This window comes from Vombatus ursinus, unplaced genomic scaffold (assembly GCF_900497805.2).
Source record: "Vombatus ursinus unplaced genomic scaffold, bare-nosed wombat genome assembly UNPS02014809.1, whole genome shotgun sequence".
Classification (NCBI taxonomy): domain Eukaryota; kingdom Metazoa; phylum Chordata; class Mammalia; order Diprotodontia; family Vombatidae; genus Vombatus; species Vombatus ursinus.
This window is the reverse complement of record NW_020954587.1, coordinates 21,469,825-21,490,535: the sequence shown is the minus strand read 5'-3', so window position 1 is coordinate 21,490,535 and position 20,711 is coordinate 21,469,825. Positions and strand designations below refer to the sequence as shown.

Sequence of the window (20,711 nt, the reverse complement as noted above, 5' to 3'; positions counted from 1 at the left end):
TACTAAAGTGGTTTGCCATTTCCCTCTCCAGCTCATTTTACAAATGATAACACTGAGGCAAGCAGGGCTAAGTGACTTGCCCAGGGTTACATAGCTAGTAAGTGTCTGAGGCCAGATTTTAATCCACAAAGATGAAACTTCCTGACTTAAGGTTATCCATTGATAACCACCTAGCTGCCCCAAGAATGAATTTAAAAATCCCAAATAAACACCAAAATAGAAATCCTGAAAATCAGAGATTAATAAAATTGAAATTAAAAAACCATTGAACTAATATATACAAGATGTTTTTATGAAAAAAATAGAAAAACTATTGGCTAATTTGATTTTTAAAAAAAAAGAAGAAACGGGGGCAGCTAGGTGGCACAGTGGATAGAGCACCTGGCCCTGAAGTCAGGAAGACCTGAGTTCAAATATGGCCTCAGACCAAACACTTGACACTTACTAGCTGTGTGACCCTAGGCAAGTCATTTACCCCAAATTGCCTAAAAAATAAAAATAAAAATATAAAAATATAAAAAAAAAAGAAGAAACCAAATTACAAGTATCAAAAAATGAAAAGGGTGAATGCACAAACAATAAAGGTGAAATAAAAGCAATTATTAGGAACTATTTTGCCCAACTATATGCCAATAAAATTGGCAATCTAAATGAAATAGATTGTTTATAAAAATAAAAATTGCCTAGATTAGGGAAATATAGCTTACCCAGAAGAAATAGAATATTTAAATAACCCTATGTTAGAACAAGAAATTGAACAAGACATAAATGAGCTTCTTAAAAAACAACAAAAAACAAACAAACCAGGACCAATTGGATTTACAAGTAATTTTACCAAACATTTAAAGAAAAATTAATTCTAATACTACATAAACTGTTTGAAAAAATAAGTAATGGAGTCCTGTGAAATTCCTTCTGTGAAACAAATTTGGTTGTGATAACTAAATCAGAAAGAGCTAAAAGAGAAAGAAAACTATAGAACAATTTATCTAATCAATATTAATGTAAACATTTTAAATAAAATATTAGCAAGAAGATTTGTATCTGCAATTCAGGGCTGCTTCAATATTAGGAAAACTATAAACATAATTGATCATATAAATAACAAAAACAACAAAAATCATATGATTATTTCAACAGGTGCAAGAAAAAAACTTTCAACAAAATACAACACCCATTCCTATTAAAAACATCAGAAAGTATAGTAATAAATGTAGCCTTTCTTAAAACAATAAGTGGTATCTATCTAAAACCAATAGCAAACACTATCTGTAATGGGGATAAACTAGGAGCCTTTCCCAATAAGATTAGGGATGAAGTTAAGATGTCCGTTATCATCATTACTATTTACTATTGTACTAGAAATGATACCTATGACAGTAAAACAAGAAAAAAATAATTGAAAGAATAAACATAGGTAATGTTATAGGCAATAAAACTATTACTTTTTGCAGATGATATGCTGGTATCCCTAAGGAACACAGAAATGGGGTGACAAGTGACAATATTACCTAAATTAATTTATTTATTCAGGGCCATGCTAATGAAACTACCAAAGAATTATTTTCTAGAGCAGACACAAAAAAAATCATCTGCAAGTCAAGAAAATCAATAGAATCAATGAAAAAATGGGAAGGAAAGGAGTCTAGCAATACTAGATCTCAAAATATATTACAAAGCAGTAACCATCAAAACAATTTGGTACTGGATGTTAAATAGACTGGTTGATCAATGGAATAGATTAGGTAACAACATAGAGATGCAAATGAGCATAGTAACCTACTGTCTGATAAACCCCCAAAGATCTCAAGTTATTGAGGCAAGAACTCACTAGCTGACCAACTTGTTGGGAAAACTAGAAAGTAGTCTGGCAGAAACTAGGCATAGACCAACATCTCACACTGAACACCAAGATAAGCTTTAAGTGGGTACATGATTTATACATAAAGGGTGATATCATAAGAAAATTATGGGAGAATGGAAGAACTATCTGTCAGATATATGGATAGGGGAAGCAAGAGATAGAAAGGTTCATAGGTAAAATGGATAATTTTTGTTATATAAAATTAAAAATGTTTTGCATAAACAAAACCAATATAGCCAAAGTTAGAAGAAAATTAAGAAACTAGGGAAAAAAATTTGCAGCAAGTTTATCTACTAAAGGTCCCATTTCTCAAATACACAGACTTGAACCAAAGTCATAAAAATAGGAGTCGTTCCCCAATAGTCAAAGAATGTGAACAAGCAGTTTTCACAGAAAATGAAAGCTACCAAGTCTTATTTTTAAAATGCTCTAAACACCAATAACTAGAGAATGCAAATTAAAACAACTCTGAAGTATCACCTTACACCCATCATATTGGCAAGATGACAGAAAGAGAAAAAACAAATGCTGGAGGTGATTCTGGAAAACACATATACTAATGTACCACTGGTGGAGTTGTGAACTGGTCTAACCACTTAAGAGAACTTAGATCTATGCTCAAAGGGCTATAAAACTGTACATACCTTTTGACCCAGCAGTCCGACTACTAGGTCTATATTCCAAGAAGATCAAAGAAAAAGGAAAAAGACCCATGTGTACAAAAATATTTATATCAGCTCTTTTTGTGGTGGCAAAGAACTGGAGGTGAGGGGATGCCCATCAACTGGAGAATGGCTGAACAAGTTGTGGTATAGGAATGTGATGTAAAACTATTGTGCTGCAAGAAATTATGAGGGGGATGGTTCCAGAAAAACTGATGCAAAGCAAAGTGAGCAGGATCAGGAGAACAATTTACAAAGAAACAGCAATATTGTAAAGATAATTGGTTGTTGTCCTTCTTTCTCCAAGAAAACCAAAATGACATCACTATGACTTGACTATGACTAGAGTCAAGTTACATGTCTGACTGTAGCTGATCAGACCAATACAAGCTCAGAAGACTCTACGACAGGTCAGGCACAAATAGTCCATGTGAACATTTGGGGTAGATTATCTAAATTGATGTGTCGTGTATTTTTTGAGCTACTTCAATTCTACTTTGCTCATAGAGCAGAGCACCCTCTCTGATAAGGGCACACCATGCTGGGCAGTCCTGTGCCAGTGTCTCCCATGTCACACAATCAATTCCAGAGTTCTTCAGAGAGACCTTGAGAGTGTCCTTGTGTGGCTTCTTCTGACCACCATGTGAGTGCTTGCCCTGTGTGAGTTCTCCATAAAAGTTTTTTTGGCAAACATACATTCGGCATTCAAACAATGTGGCCAGCCCATCTTAGTTGTGCTCTCTGCAGTAAAGATAATTAACTGTGAAAGACTATAACAATACAATGATTCATTGCAACTCTAAAGGACTCATCGTATAAAATTCTATCCACCTCCAGACAGAAAAATGATGGATTCAGAGTGCAGAATGAAGCATTTTTTTTTGTTTCTTTTTCAGAACATGGCTAATGTAGAAATATATTTCGCATGGCTTCTTTTGCATAATATCATTTCCTGACTTCTCAATGGGTAGGAGAAAGGCTGGAGGAAGGGTAAGAATTTGGAACTGAAAATACAAATAAAATTAAAAAAAAAATAAATATCTTCTATCCAGTTATGAAATACATTTTTTCCCTGCTCTTCTAATTTGTTTTTGCTAAAATCTTACATCTTATATCTGATTGGAATTTGTTATGATATATAAAAACCTATATCTTATATCTGATTGGAATTTGTTATGATATACAACATGAAATGCTAGTCTAAATATTATTTTTTGCTTTTCTAACCCCAACCCTTAAGCTTTCTCACATATGTACTCCTCTCCTCTGAACACTGCCATCACCCTGGTGTAGGTCCTCATCACCTCAAGCCTAGACTATTGCAATATCCTATTGGTTGGTCTGCCTGGAACAAATCTCTCCCCACTCTAGTTCACACTTCACTCAGATCCCAAAGTGATCTTCCTAAAGTGCAAGTCTGATCATGCTATCTCTCCCCTGACTAAATAAATTTCAGTGATTTCTTATCATTCCCAGGATCAAATATCAAATTCTCTGTTTAGTATTGAAAGCCCTTCGTAACCACCACCCTCACCACCCCCCCACTTTCCCATTTTTACACCCTTCCACAAATTCAGCAATTCAGTGACAATGGCCTCTGTTTTCCCTCGAACGAAACATTACATTTACTAACTCTGGACATTGCATTAGGTAACCCAATCTTTAAAAATCAAAACAAAACAAAATTGTATTGCTAAAACATAGGTTTTGTTAAAAAAAATTTTTTAAATAAGAATGAAGAAAAAGATGGTTTCAAAGAAACCTAGGAAGACTTGTACGAATTAATGCAGAGTAAAGTGAATAGAACTGGGAGAACAATTTATGCTATAATATCAACATTGTCAAGAAACACAATCGTGAAGGATTTCTACTCTGATTCACACAATTACCAACCGTGATTCCAGATGACCAATAATGAAGAATCTTACCCACAGAAAAGCGATGAACTACTACTATGCAAGGCAACAGACATTTTTTGACATGGCCAATATGGAGATTTATTGTACTTAACTCTCGTCATTTGTTACAAGTATTTGTAACTCACTCTCTCTTTCTTATTTTGGCTGGTGGGGGTGGCACAGAAAAGTGAGAGTGAAAAAATGTTCATTGATAAAAGATTTTCAAAAAGTATATTAAGAATGAAGCATGTTTCCTATTCTTGGCGTAGAGGTGGTAGACTACAAGTAGGAAATGAGGCATATGCTATCAGGTAGCTCTCTGTTCATTCATTTTGCTTGTCTATACTTCTTTTTTACAAAGAAAGTTCTACAAAGGGGATCAGGATGATGGACGTGTATTTTAACATTTTCTAAAAGAGAAAAAAAAAGCACTGGCTGTTCCTTTATTTTTGGTAATGTATTTTGAGCTCCAGTAACAGAGTAGTATAATCATTTTTCATAAAGCCATATATTTTATATGGTGAAGCCCCCAAAACAAAAAGCCTACTCTCCAATTATCTGCCCACTCTGGAGAGATTATTTGTCTGATTGGAATACCATTTCTGACTCAAAGGTAACCAGGTAAAAAGAAAGACAATCATAATGAAGTTAGTTGTCTATTCAGTGACAGCCTCGTAGAAATCATCTATATATGCCCATGATACAAAAAGTGAATGGCATCCAGCACTATGAAAATTCTACTGCCCATTGCTTTAAATTCAGTCAATCAATTTATCTATTATCTACCTGAGCTAAGATGGTAGATAATAAATACTCATGACTATCTAAAATCAGCCTAGGAAACTGAATTATCTTACTTGAGGATAAACAAGGACAATTATATTCCTATATTTCATCATTCTACAATCCAAAACAATAACAATACCTTTCTTCTTCCAAAAAACTCAAGGCATTTCATACATGTCCTCATTTAAGCTTCTAGAAGGCTAGTAAAAATGCTGCTATTATATAAATCAGTTATAAGGCCATTTAAAAAAGCTAACCTATAATTTTTTGTGGGGAGAGGGGGACAGGAGGTCAGAATGAGAAACTTCCTCTATCATTGCAGATCAGCAACTATTCTAAAAACTAATAGTCCTAAGAGGATTGCCTGGAACACCAACTTGCCCAAGGTTACACAGCCAGTATGCGTCGGAGGTAAGACTTAAGCCCAAGTCTTCTTGACTCAAAAAGCAGCTCTCCTTCTACTACTGTCTCTCAAGCCAGGGAATATTAGGAATAAAAACTTCCACTGGAAAAAACTTTTCACTGAAATACCTTTTCTTCCATTTCTTATAATAACCTCAAATAATTCAGAGGAACTGTGTTCAAACTTAAATTCCATTATCCACTACCTATGTGACTTTAAACAAGTCATTTCGCCTCTCCTCAAGTCTCAATTTCATCTGTTAAATGAAGAAACCGGATTAGATGACTTTCCGCTCTAAATCTATGAGCTTACAATTCTGCTTTCTACTTTAAGAATAAGATTGTCCACCTTTCTTCACTTCAAAAATCAACTTATCTTACCCCAAAGCTATACCAACCATATCACAAGATAAAAATGAATTTTATAAACATAGATGTATTTTAACAGCATAGGTGTTTCCTCATTAAATATGGAACATTACATGTTAAGTATTCTAGATTAAAACTCTTCACAGATTCATATTCACATATATATGGAGAGGAATGTGTAGAATCCTGCTCAGTAACTCACAGGATATGTCACCCGTAGCCCTAGGCTGCATACATCTCCCCATCTTTACTCAAATGAGTAAGCTTTACTTTTTATTTTCCAAGATGTTTAGATCAAGCAATCAAGGGGAACTTACATTTTCAAAGACTTTATTGTTGCCATAAGTACAAGATAAAGAAAAATTTTAATTGCCAAAGGGCACTGAATTCATTAACCATTTACTTTTGGAGGATGCTGTTTTACAAGTATTTATTCCTTTTGCCATTTAATCTGTCTTGAGTCCCAGCTGAATTATTTTCCATCTTGGTTCATTCATGCTGGCTATATGAAAAGTGACTGATATCCAGCATTATAAAAAGTCCATTTCTTTTTTTTGTTTGTTTTGTTGGTGAGGCAACTGGGATTAAGTGACTTGTCTGGAGTCACACAGCTGGTGAGTACCATGTGTCTGAGGCCGGATTTGAACTCAGGTCCTCCTGACTCCAGAGCCAATGCTCTATCCACTGCACCACCTAGCTGCCCCTAAAAAGCCTATTTCTACTCCATTTGTCATCATTGTTTCAGTCATGCCCGACTCTTTGTGAACCTACCTTTTACCACACTGAGGTAAAGTTAAGCAAATGATTCCTTGCATATTGTCATAAAAGCTTTTGGATTTTTTAATGAAGTCTTTATTATTTGGGGTTCAGAACTGCCACTTCTGCTAGGAAGGTTACTAAGCTGGCTAAAGCCTTTCTAGAGGTCTGCTAAAATTAGTTTAGACTCTTAGTCATTAGGTAAGGAACTACACGGGGTAAGTGGAATGTATGACACTTGCCTGGACTCCTGACAACTCCCATCTAGATGATAAATTTACAAATTCACTGGCTCTGGCTCAGTAGATATCTTTTGGCATGTAAATCTCTCCTCTCAATTAGTCCCCCATAAGCTCTCCAAATGAAACCTTGAAGTATAAATCTCACAAGTCTAGCTTTGAAATCTAATTACCTTAAGTTTATCTCTGTAAAATTGTTTGTCTCTCCATTCCTTTTCCCCTCTGATATAAATGAAAACTATACAAGCCTCCTGAAAACTCTCACTACTTTTTCCTGAGCTCTGAACCTATGCTTAAGCATAAAAAATCCTTGGTTTTAATCTCTGGGATCTCTGTGTGGGGATTGTGTCATGTGGCAACAATTCCCTCTCAGAAGAACTCAGTGGAAATATTTTCTCCATATTAACATGTAAGTTATTTCTCATTTTGAGGGTCTCAGTTTCCTCATCTTTAAAGTTGAAGTGACTATGGTCAATACAATGACCATTCATGATTCCAGAGGACTGATGATGAAACACGCTCTCTGCTACAGAGAAGTTTTGGATTTAGAGTGCAAAATTAAGCACATATATATTTGTACATAGCCACTGAGGGAATTTATTTTCCTTGACTATACATCTTTGTTGCAAGAAATTTGTTTTTCTTTTCTAATTTTTTTTTCTCAATGAGGTGGTTGAGATAAAGGGGAGGCTGCAATAGAGATGAAATGTAAGCATTTTCAGATGAGCTCACTGTATTACTAATTTTACTTAGAGACTGCTCATGAAGTTGGAGTAATCTGTACATGTTTGGAATGTAAAAACAAAACAAAAAAACTTTTTAAAAAATGAAGTGTGGACCAGATTAGAAAATATCTAATGGCCTTTCCAACTCTAACACTATTGTATTCAGAAAGCTTAGTTTTTAAAAAACACTTTATTATTGTTACCCATGAGGACTGAGGTAAGCAAATCCAAGACACATGGTGGGCTATTTAAAGTAATTTTTGAAATGCAAATAAAGTAATTATGGAAAGCTATAATTTAAATTACCAATCACTTCACGGCCTCTAAAATCCAAAAGATCAAGCCTAGAAGAGATTTACATTTTCTCCTTTTTTTGAGATCTAATCTTAGAAGAAAAGTTCCATCATTAGGAAAATGCTTCAGAATAAGGGGCAAGGTTCATGGACTTTCGCAACAATTTAAACATTTCCAGATGGCTAAAGAGGTTTAGAGTTCCACCTTTAGGAGAACAATGCCAATATTTAATCTAAGGATAAATACCTTCATTCTCCTGAGTTAAAATGTGTGATAAATAGAAAGAATAGTTATTTGCTGAAAAAGCAGTACAAGCCAGTATCTTCTACTACAAGAATCATGCTTCAAGCACTTGCTGCACCTGGGTTGGAAGCTGAACAAGTCACATACTCCATCAGATAAGCCTCCTTTTGGACCCAAAGGCCTCTCCTATTTTGGTCATACTATGGCTAGGTAATGAAAGTTCATCAGGAATCCAGTCTTCCAGACTTTCAGCTGCTTAAACCTTGGCTCCTTTCATTTTCAGAAGATGGTGAAGTAGGTGTTTCATTGAACCTGAGGCGTTTTGATTCTGGAGAATTGCAAAGAGTGTCTTCAGGTATCTCTACAATATTGAGAAGCATAAGTGTGTGGTTATGAAAAGTCCAACAGAATGTAAGCTCTGTGAAGAGTTAAGACTAATTTTTGTATGATGCTTTGAACATAGTAAGGTGCTTAATAAATTCTCTGTTGAGTAGAAACCAAGGACTTCTTAAAGTCAGATGTAACTTACTTTAACAAAAACAAATTCAATATCAGTAAGAGGATGAACTGTGTGGAGGAACAACTAGATAAAAGAGGCATATATAGGTACAATCTTGACAAATATGGACTCCACCATCTAAAGGTAATTGCCCTGGGGAACAATGAAGGCAGATCACCTTCTGTGATAATTCCATCCATAATCTCTGCTGAGTTATTTACAGGAAACTAGTAAGTATCAATATGCATGACAGTTTTAGGAAGTTATACCTTTCATCATTAGAAGATGATCTGATAAAACTAATAAGAGATATTAACTTTCAGCCCAATGGAATTAAAAATATCTCTGGTTTAGTTAAACAATTAAAATTTACTCACCTGGCTGACATACTTCTATAGATGGACTAGAAGCAGAGTTGACTTGTGGGGTGCATGTCTGAGCATCTGTCTTTAAGGCCATTAAGTTTATTCTCCTAGATTAAAAAAAATAATAAAATGATAGGGAACATGGTTGAATAATGGATAGGCATTCATTCTATTCATGTTTGATAACCAAATTCATTTTTTTTGAAACAGCACAGCTATTTAATAATTTTCAAAAGTAGATAATGCAATAAGATATGCTTAAACTTTCAGCTGAAAATTATGCAAGTATTCTTAAAATGAAATAAAGAGTTTTGGGAAAAGAGCACAGCCTGGAACAGAAGTTTACTAGTAATGGACAATTCAATTGTACAGAAATCTGCTGGACCTGCCTATAACAAAAGCTTATAAATTCCTAGCTTGCCCTAATAATTTCATTCTTCATAAAATAGAGAAAGCAATGAAGAGAACTGGCCCTGATCCTGACAAAGTAGTAGAAAATATGAGAAAATTTGATAATCTGTGACTATGCCACCTTAGAATTTGTGATAGCAGGAACACAAATCCTAGGTTTTTGAAGATTTTAAAGGATTCAGAGAAAGGCTAAGAAGAATCCCATTACTTAAAATTCTATAGGGAAAATCTGCCCAAGCTGACCAGGAAGTTCTCAAGCAGGAAATCATGAATATATAAGAAGAAATAATTCAAATGATGAAGAAATGATAGTATTAGGAATCCTATAACTCAAAATGAGCTGAAGTTGGTGATAAATATCAACAAAAAGGGCTGATGACTTAAACTTGCTGAGAACAGGTATGTGTTTTTCGTAATCTTCACTTACATTTCAATACTCTTTTCTTATGTCCTTTCCTACAATAGCTAGCATTAATATATCACTTTAAGGTTTGTGAAGTGATTTACATATATTATCTCATTTGAACTTCACAATAAGCCTATGAGGTTGGCTTTATTATTATCTCATTTTATAGATGAAGAAACTGAGATAAGTGCAATTAAGTGACTTGCCTAACTTCACGCAGCTATTAGTGTTTAGAGCAGGATTAAAACTTAGAACTTTCTGATGCCAAGTCTAGAACTCTATCTACTATGCCATCTGGCTGCCATCTCCAAATATCATTCTCTTTGGCAGAGAAAACTGAAGCAAAGTATGGATTATATAGTTCTGCCTGCAGCATCTCACTTAACACAAGTAGTGATCTATTCCTTTAGAGAAAAAAAGCCAGTACTTAATGTCAACTTGAAGAGAGGGCTCTAGGGGAATGTTCCAGGGATATGTCCTTGGCCCTTTGTTCAATATTGACTTGAACAAAGGTATAAATGGTACATTCATCAAATCTGAAACTGCCACAAACCTGGGAAAGATAATAGTCATATGAAGGATGACCAAGAAGGTCCCACAATGATCTCAACAGGCTGGAAGAAAAGGCAGACAACAGTTTGTGTAAAAAAAGACCTCGGGGTTTTAGTGAAATGCAAGTTTAATTCAAATCAACGACGTGACATGACAATAAAGAAAGTTACTGCAATCTTAGGCTTCATTATGAGAGGCAAAATATGTGGAACACAAGAGGGCGCTACAGTCTTGCTATATGAGAACTCAAATTCAATTAAATTCAATTAAATGATCGTACTGCCTACAGCACAAACAACAGCCAGGCACTTTGGCTACAAAGACTATAACACTAAAGCAAAAGAAAGCAACTGGTAAACAGGACTAGTTGTCATAGATAAATTGTTATAACTAGATCACAAAGTACTGCTATCTACTGAAACAGAGACATCATTATAGAAACCTTATTTTTTTTTTTTAGCACTATTTGTTGTCATTTTGTGCTAGCATATGTCTTCTCCACCTCATCCCAATGTTTTATAATTACAGTTTTCTATATTGGCTAAAGTTTTTCTTACCGGGGAGTTGTCTTACTCCAGGCTTGTAAAGTATTCAAAGTGATCCTCCGGGGTTGGCTTGACTTTATGTTCTGACTACAAGCCTGCAGAGTTTTCTTCTCTTCTGAGGATGGATTCAGGGAGCTTCTATTTCCAAGAGGACTCATGGGCAGGTCCTTGTTCACCGTCAGGGCTGGAGACTGCCTATTCTGAAGGGGTGTCATAGAACTGTTTGGATCTTGGTTTCTACTGGTAGGGGTTCCCTCCCCTGGCCTAGGGCTTGGGGAAGTCACTCGGTGTGTCTGATTCTTGGCTTTCTTCTCTGCTGTATTAGGAGTTCTCACATTTAAAACAGGTTTCTCCTTTAAAGGCACTCCAAGTTCATCTTTCTCAAATGTCACAAAGGAACAATACCCATCTGTAGAAGAAATGGCCAGGAAAGCCCCATCACTGGACCTTTTTTTCCAAAGAAGGGAAGAAAATGAAAGAAATGTTTTATGGAACTGGTTGCTCTACTTGTTGAAAAAAGTTGAAAATAAAACTAAAAACCAAGATTCTACCAAGTATATTTACCAAGAGTAAATCTGTATCCTACAAAGCTTGCTTTATGTTATCAGTTCTCCTAGATAAATAAACAGATAACTTGGAAAATTATGGTTAAATCTTGAAAACAAGATCTAAGTATGTTCTGCATTTTTATTTTAAAGTATCCAATTAATCAAAGTTAAACTTTCGATGAAAAAAGGGCTGGTCTTTCAACTACAAATACTAAGTTTCAATCCTGTATCACCCTGGACAATTCATTTAACTTCTATATGCCGAAATTTCTTCATCAGTAAAGATGGAGATAAGGTTTACTTGTACTATTTAACTCACAGGGTTGCGGTGAAGAAAGTACTTTGTAAATCTCAAACTGTTAGTAAGATAAGTTATTATTTGTAATTTGATTTTATCTAGTCTCATCTGTTCACTTCCTACTACAGCAATAGGATTCAAACTGTGGCAAACTATATAGTAACTTCCTATTAAAATTTAGATCCTTAAAAAAATCGCGCAAGCAGGGGCAAAAAGACATTCTTGTCCCCAAGCACTTCTCTCAGTACAAATAATAACCATGATAATAATAAACACTTTGAAGTTTACAAAACACTTTACATATATTATCTCACTTGATCTTACAATACAGTGTGTCCCAAAAGTCATAGTGCAGATTTAAGTGTTAGTAGAATTTAAATTTACTAGCTTAAATTTACTAGCTTATATACATATAATACAAAATACAATAAATTATACATTATAACACAACAATATAATATATAATAATATACATAATAAATATAATATGATATAATAAATAACAGAATACATATAATAATATTAAATAACAATCACCTGAGTAGCATTAATGGCTTAAAGCTGCACTAAGACTTTTGGGACACTCTGTATGTTAACTACTATATGTCAACCTTCATCACTGATCAAAGGTGACAACAAAGATCAGGTAGGGAAACACCAAACTTACATTACTACTTTGGCAAGATGTGTGACTTACCTCTGTTGGGTCTCTTTAATCTAATCCACTAACTTCTAGAAATGGATGTGATAGATGTCTTGGGTGACCCCAGAGTAGCGGGAAAAAGGATAAAAAATTTTGATAAAAACCAAGATATGTCTCCACTCAACACCATATCTCAAGGAGAAGAAGGTACAGAGACAAAACCTAAGAGTTCAAAGTCCCCCTCCCTCCGCTAACTCACCATGAAATATCACTCAGTGTATGATAATGGATATTGGACACATAACCAAAAGGAAAGGCCTGCTGGGTGTCATAGAAAAGCACAGAATCTTCAGAAGCCACAGCAAACACCAACCGATAGGGTAGGCTAATCAGTTCCAGTCCTGACTCCTGTGATGCTTTATCTAAAGTAGAAAAAGCCATAAGGAAAGGAAAATTAAAAGAAAAAGAAAACTTCAAAGGAAATGATAGGCACGCTACCAAAAACAGAAACCTCAACCCAGGAGTTTCATCAAGCATAAGTTAACTGAAAGTCAGTTTTGAGCATTTTAATTGCTAATATAGGTATTCATACATTTTCGATCCTAGACAAATCAGAAAACAACGGGAAGAAATTGTAATAACTTGGATAGAGCTTCCTTGAAGCAGAAAAATGAGACTGAGGATCAATCAATCAATAAGAAAATGCTTAAGCACTTACTCCATGCCAGGTACTTTGTTAGGGACTGAGAGTACCAATTAAAAAATGGAACAACTCCTTCTCTCAAAAAGCTTACATTCTGGGTGACATTTTGGTGCTCAGACAAATTATTTAACATTTATTCTTGTCTGTTTTGAAGGCTGATGAAAAATAACTCAAGTGATATTTCTGTAACTTAGAAAAGTTAAAAGGAAACACTAATAAATCACACAGATAAAAAGCTATCCCTGTTACACATGAAAAACCAAAGTAACTAAAAAGACATCCTCTAGTACTTGGTACTAGAGTTCCATTATCAAATGTTTAGGAAGGTAAACTGCAAACTAACTTGCATATTGCCTATGAAACAGGTTCTTAGAACTTGGAAATCCCTCAATCCGGGCTTCCAGCCATGACTGTGAATAAGCCAACTCCAGAAACTCATCTTTCCTAATAACAAAGAGACCATAGTCTCTTATTGTGATATGCCTCTGAGACTTATTTCAACTACTTCTGTTATACTACTTGTATTACCTACTGGCCTCAATTCAAAGTAGACTGGACAGCAGCGGACAGCAAGTGTTGCTTTTCCAGGGCAGGGGAGATGAGCAAGAGGCCTAAGGGAACCATCATAATTTTAGAAAAAAGCAACAACAACTGCCTAAAAAGATTTTAAAATGTTTGTCTACAAGCCATACCTTTTAAGATTCTTTCTGGAGAAAACATAAGTTGTATTTGTTACATTTTCACCGGATTCAACACAACCTGCTAAATTTGTAGGGACAGAAGAAAAGATTATAGGGGGGGGAAACTGACATTATTAAACTACTTCAGAACAATAGCATTTACCTTTGTTTTGTTTAACAAAAAAAAAAAAAAAAAAAGTTCTTCCCTTAAAGATGATTTATGCTGTTGTACAAGATTCTTAGGCCTGAGACTCTATCTATGACTGTGGGTATATGTACAACTACTTTATTCCTTTTCCTTTATTTTCCACCTTCAGCTAAGTATTCTTACTGCCTGATTCTTTGGGCTCAGATCCACCTACTCACTCTTTTTTTTTTTTAAGTTTGATTTTATTTACTTAATTTTTAAAAAAAATTTTTAATTAATATATTTTGATTTATCAACAATCACTTCCATATGCTTTTGGGTTTAAAATTCTTCTTCCCCTCCCTCCCCAAGACAGCGCACAATCTGATATAGGCTATACATTTACATTCCTATTAAGCATATTTTCACATTAGTGATGTTGTAAGTAAGAATTAGAACCAATAGGAGGAACCGCCAGAAAGAGGAAACAAAACACAACAGAAGAAAAAAAAATAGCAAATAGTATGCTTTTATCTGCATTCAAACTCCATAGTTCTTTCTTTGGATGTGGATAGCATTTTCCATCATCTACTCACTCTCGAGGGTACCAACTCCGGTACCAGGCAGGGAGCAGATAGAGAAACCACTTCCTCAAAAAAGCTTTCACACTATCTTGCTCGACATGCCCTTTTACTCAGACCCTTTGCCTAGATCCAGACCTCTTACTGACCAGTCCTCATCTCCTGAACACTCTCCTCTTTAGGTTTTTGTGACACTTTCTTCTGGTTCTGCTCCTACTAGTCTGACTCCTTCCTTCTCAGTTTTATTTGCTGTATCTTTATCTAGGTCATGCCAGCTAACTGTGGGTGTCCTCCAACACTCTGTCCCTGGTCCTCTTCTCTTCTCTCTCGAAACTACTTGGCGTGGTGATCTCATCAGCTCCCATGGATTCAATTACTTTCTCTACGTGGGTGAATTACAGATTTATTTATCCAGTCCCAACTTCCAGTCTCACATCTCTAACCGCCTACGGAGACATCTCAAATTGGATATTCTGGAGACATCTAAAACTCAACATGTCCCAAACTGAACACATTATCTTCACCTCCAGATCCTCCTTTCTTCTGAACTTCACTATTTTGTCAAGGGCACTACCATCCTCCCAGTCACCTGGGCATTACAACCTAGGTATTATCCTTGACTCTTGACTTTCAGTCATTCCACACATCCAATTTATTGCCAAGTCCTGTTGTTTTTATCTTCTCTGCAGTAGCTCTAGTAAATGTTTCATTCTCTCTTCTATGCCATAGGTATCAGCTAGTACAGGTTCTGATTACCTCATATATGGACTATTTCAACAGCCCTCTGGTTAATTGTTTTGCTTCAAGACTCTCATTATTTCAGTCTACTCAGCATTTAGCCGTCAAACTGATCCTCCTAAAATGCAGGTGTAACCATATCATCCCTACTATTTAACAAACTCTATTTTTAAAAATTTTTTTTAAGGCAATTGGGGTTAAGTGACTTGTCCAAGGTCATACAACTAGTAAGTGTCAAGTGTTTGGTCTGAGGCCGGATTTGAACTCAGGTCCTCCTGACTCCAGGGCCATTGCTCTATCCACTGTGCCACCTAGCTGCCCCTATTTAACAAACTCTAAGGCCTCCCTAATACCTCCAGAATTGAATATAAAACCCTGTTTGGCCTTTAAAGCCTTTTACAGCCCAACTGCCTCCTATTTTTCTAGTCATTTTACACATTACTTGCTTCCACAGACTCTGTGATCCAGTGACATTGGCCTTGCTGTTCCTCACACAAGACTTATCTCCCAACAGTATTTTCATTGTCTGTCTCCACATTTTGTCTGGAATGCTTTCCCTCCTTGTTTCTGGTATCTAGCTTCCCTGTCAAGACTGAGCTTAAACTCCACCCTCTATAAAGGATGATACTTGTCACCTCCCTATCCAGTATCTTCCCTCTGAGAACATCTCCAATTTATCTTTATGTGTACATAGTTGTATGCCTATTATCCCACCCTTTATCACCCATTAGAAAGTGAGATCAGTGAAAGCAGGCAATGTTTTTGCCTTTCTTTGTATCCCCAGTGCTTAGCACAGTGCCTGCCTGGCACATAAGTATTTATATGTTTCTTGACTTGTCTTACATGGGTTCCAGACCCTTTGGCTCTCTCCTATCTTAGCTTGTAGTGTGCTGGAAAAAACACTAGACTGGGATTCAGAAAAATTGGGCTCAAGACTTAAGTTCTGCCACCAAAATCTTATGTGGTTCTACCATTTACCTTCTGGATGTCATCTGTAAAAGGTGGATGTTGGACAAGATGATCTCTTGGGTTCCTCCTAGCTCCAACCCTCTGGGATTCCACACTATGATTCTATGATCCCCTGAACTCTGAACCTTGGGTATAAACCTGTGGCACCTGCCTGCTTCACCCTCCTACAATCATCAGAAACTGCCTTGCTCTGGGAAACACAATATGCCTATCAGCTCTTATGTATTCCACAAAGACAAGTACCTGAAACTAGAATCAAAGACAAGAAGCCCTTGTCCCAAAATTATATATAATTATAATTATACCCCAGCTGCTCTGGTATGTGGATTCATGCTATTCCAGTGTTCCTGCCCATCCTGGCCTGGAGACATTTAACATCCTTACATGCCTTACCTAACTTCAAGCTGTAGCACGGGAATACAGCCTAGATATATATTTGTACCCCTCAAAAGAATAGTGAAACAATGCCGTGCATACAATAGGAATTCAACAAACATTTGTTAAAGAGCCTTTACCTTTTTTTCTTTTTTTCCACTGGACCTGTGATGTCATCTGTGTAGGGTGCTCCAAGTGAAAAGCTTTACTAGCCCAATACAGATTGGCCCATTTTCTTCAAATTATAATCTTTGGAAGTTGTCTGGGAGCACTGAGAAATTAAATGACTTGCCCAGGATCACATAACAAGTAAATATTAGAGGTGGGACTTAAAACCAGGTTTTCCTGACTCTGAAGCTAGCTCCCTAACCACGATGCTACACTGTCTCCTCTTGTTCTCTACCTTAAGTGATGTCTCTGGACTCAATAACTGTCCAGTTTGCATTTTATGACCTACAGTGTTTGTCATTACCTTATGTAATGTAACTTCCAGTGCTAGACTTCCGTACCTCTTACCACACCAATTCTGGAGTCAAGGGGTATCGGGGTGTGTGTGTGTGTGTGTGTGTGTGTGTGTGTGTGTGTGTGTGTGTGTTACATAGTAAGGAACACTTATATGAGCCACACTCCTAAAATAGGATGTCTTAAGTACCACTCCTAGTTTGAGTGCAAAAGGGCTAACAGATAAATTAGTATTCTTTCTTTCATTACCTGGTGTGAGAAGCAAAGATCCATCAGGAGTAAAACTAAGTCTACGAAAGAATGACTTCATGCTATCATCATGAAACATTCGGTAACTTCTTGCCTATAACACAAAGAGAATTCAAAATAGTACTACAAATCTTAATTACATAAATGACCTACTCCTATTTTGATTACATAACCTTCCCTTACATATCTTTGTTCTTCCTCTTGAGTTTCTGTAGAAGCTAGTACATTCTACAAATCAAATTCAAGTCAATAAACATTTATTAAGCACCCACTGGATGCAGAGGTCCAGGTAAATTTAAGTCTGGTCTTTCATACCATTCAACTTGCACTTATACAGTGATAAAGTGCTTCTCTCACAGGAATCATGTAAGGGAAGAAGTACAATTATTTTTATTTCCATTTCATACGTGACGAAACTTACACTCTTTCAGGCCAAGTGACTTTTCCATCCTCTAACAGCTTAGTAATTGTCAATGACCAGACATGAATACGTCTTCTGACTCTAGTTCTTACCACTATAGCACACTTCTTCTATCTGTACCATAACAAATACATATTATTTTTGATGATGATGTGTATGGTTAGGAGCTCTTCAAAAGAGAATTACAACATTTCCTAACTGACAAATGGTAAAAGAAACAGGCAATTTTCAAAAGAAGAAATCCAAACTATCAACAGCTCCGGGGGGGAAAAAACTCCAAATCACTAATACTTAAGAGAAATTAAAATTAAAGTGACTCTGAGGTGCTACATTACACCATCGGAATGGCAAAATAGACAAAAGAGGAAAATGACAAATAGAGGAGCTTTGAGAAAACAGACACATTAATGTACCACTGATGGAGCTATACATTAATACAACCACTCTATAAATCATTTTTGGAACTGTGCCTAAAAAGTCACTCAACTATGCATATCCTTTGACCAGGAACATTACCACACTGTTGGCAGAGATGTGAACTGGTCAAGACATTCTGGAAAACAATTTAGAATTATGTCCCCAAAGTTACTAAATTATGAATACACTTTGATCTAGTGATACCAGCACTAGCTTTATACTCCTAAAAAGGTCAAAGAAAAAAGAGGTCCTATATGTATCAAAATTTTATAACAGCTATTTTTATAATTTATAATAATAATTTCTAAAAATATAATAAAATTATAATTTTCATAATAGAAAGTAAGGAGGATACCCATCAATTGGGAAATGAATGAAAAAACTACAATATGTGAATATAGTGGAATACTATTGTGCTGTGAGAAGAGAGTTTCTGAGACACCTGGGAAGATTTATATGAACTGATGCAGTGATATGAACAGAATCAGAACAACAATTTTAAAAGAGTTAAGAACTGATAAGTGCATTGATCAACCATGATTCTAGAGGACTGATAATAAAGAATAAGAAGACTGGAAAAGAATAGGACGGGGTTAGGTTGTGAAGAGTTTTAAAAGCCAAACACAGGATTTTTTTAAATTTCCTCCTGGAGATAATAAGGAGCCATTATAGTTTACTGAAGGAGGAGCAGTATGTAGGGAGGGATGTATATGACATGGTTAGACCCCATGCTGTAAGAAGATCAATTTGATAGCTGACAGGAGGACAGACTAAAATGGAGAGAGGCTTAAGGGAAGGAGAACAACTAAAGGCTATTGTAAGAGTCTAGGTGTAAGGTGAAGGCCTATACCAGCATGGTGGCAGCGTCAGAAGAGAGAAGAGGGTGCATTTGAGAAGTGCTGTCAATGAAAAATCGACAGAACCTGACAAAAGAGTGTATATGGGACAGGAGAGAGAATGAAGAGGGCATGGATGATGCCTAGATTTAGTGCCTGGGAGGACAATGGTGTCCTGGACAATAACAGTGAATTTAGGAAGAGGGGAAGGTTTGGGGATAAAGAGACTGAGTCCAGTTTGGGATATGTTGAGTTACTATGTGATTTCCCTAAACCACAAGTCCAACCATTCTACCTCCATACTCAATAAACTCCAGTGACTCCCTATCACTTCCAGGATCAAATGCAAAATGTTCTGTATGATGTACAAAGCCCTTCATTATCTAGCACCCCCCTACCTTTCCAATATTCTTTACATCTTACTCCCTGCCATATATTCTTCAACCCAGTGACAGTGGCCTCCTGGTCGTTCCATGAACAAGACTCAAGTCTGGGCATTTTCTCTCTGTCCCCTTTTTCTGGAATGCTCTCCCTCCTCATCTCCACCTCCCGCCTTTCCTGGCTTCCTTTAGTCTCAACTAAAATCTTATCCTCTATAGGAAGCTCTTCCCAACCCCTCTTAATTCTAATGCCTTTTCTCTTTTAATCATTTTCTATTTATCCTATATATAGCTTGTTTATACATATTTGTTTACTTGTTGTCTTCCACCTTAGACTGTGAGCTCCTTAAGATCTGAGGAGCATTTACATAGAAATGATAATAGAACACAAAGGTGCTGATGAGATCACCAAGCAGAACTGTAGAGAGGGAAAAGAGAAGAGGGCCCAGGACAGCCTAGGGAAACAACAACAGTTAAAAGGAATGGCCTCACACAGGGAAGGAAACTGAGGAGTGATGAGACAGGTCAGAAAAGAATATCAGGAAGAAAAGAGTGATTAACAGTGTCAAAGGCTGAAGAAAGCTCAAGAAGGATGAGGATTCAGAAAAGCCATTAGATTTGGCCATTAAAAGAGGACTGGAAACTTTGGAGAGAACAGTGTCAGCTGAATGCGGTCAAACGCAACTGTAGAAAGTTAAGAAAAGGGTGAGAAGAAATGAAAGGGACCCTATTATTGACAGCCTTCTAAGGAGTTTAACAACAAAAGAGAGGAAACAGAGGACAATTGCTAGTGCGGATGATCAAATGATTTTTTCTTTTTTTTGAAGATCAGAGAAAGATGGGCATGTTGTAAGCCACAAGGAAACAATCAATAGATAGGGAAAGACTGACGCTTAGTGACAGAGTGGGGATAAGAGAGGGGGCAGTCTCTTGGAATCAGGAAGCCTCATTTGAGTTCACATCCAGCCTTAGACACTTACTAGCTATGTGACCTTGGGCAAATCACTTAACCCTGTTTGCCTCAGTTCTTCATCTGTAAAATGAGCTGGAGAAGAAAATGGTAAACCACTCCAGAAAAACCCCACACGGGGACACAGAGTCAGACATAACTGAACAATAATCTCATAAAGAAGAAGGGACAGAACGGGAATTTGTTTTATTTGACCATGCATGTCTACTTTAAGTGTTTGTTTTTCTTTTTTTTCTACATGGGGTTAGGAAGGAAATTAACGCTCAATAATTTAAAAAAAAAACTTTAAAAAAAAAAA

At 36.2% G+C, this 20,711-nt stretch overlaps 1 protein-coding gene across 1 annotated transcript; it reads right to left on the bottom strand.

The window, feature by feature from the left end:
• Positions 1-6,614: 6,614 nt before the first annotated feature.
• CHAF1B (chromatin assembly factor 1 subunit B) lies at positions 6,615-19,116 on the bottom strand. Its single transcript, XM_027875471.1, has 8 exons — positions 19,078-19,116; positions 17,390-17,483; positions 13,901-13,970; positions 13,737-13,819; positions 12,765-12,927; positions 11,029-11,463; positions 9,115-9,209; positions 6,615-8,599 (listed from the first exon to the last, which is right to left on the bottom strand). Exons 1-8 carry the CDS (start codon positions 19,114-19,116, stop codon positions 8,487-8,489), a joined length of 1,092 nt encoding a protein of 363 aa, XP_027731272.1. The 3' UTR covers positions 6,615-8,486.
• Positions 19,117-20,711: the final 1,595 nt, after the last annotated feature.

Coding starts and splice junctions, on each gene's coding strand:
- CHAF1B (XM_027875471.1), bottom strand. CDS start 19,116: ATGCACCCTCTTCTCTCTTCTGACGCTGCCACCATGCTG. Junction 12,928..13,736: donor CTTTGAATTGAGGCCAGTAG/GTAATACAAGTA, acceptor TTTCTACTTTAG/ATAAAGCATCACAGGAGTCA. Junction 8,600..9,114: donor TATAGAAGTATGTCAGCCAG/GTGAGTAAATTT, acceptor TCAATATTGTAG/AGATACCTGAAGACACTCTT.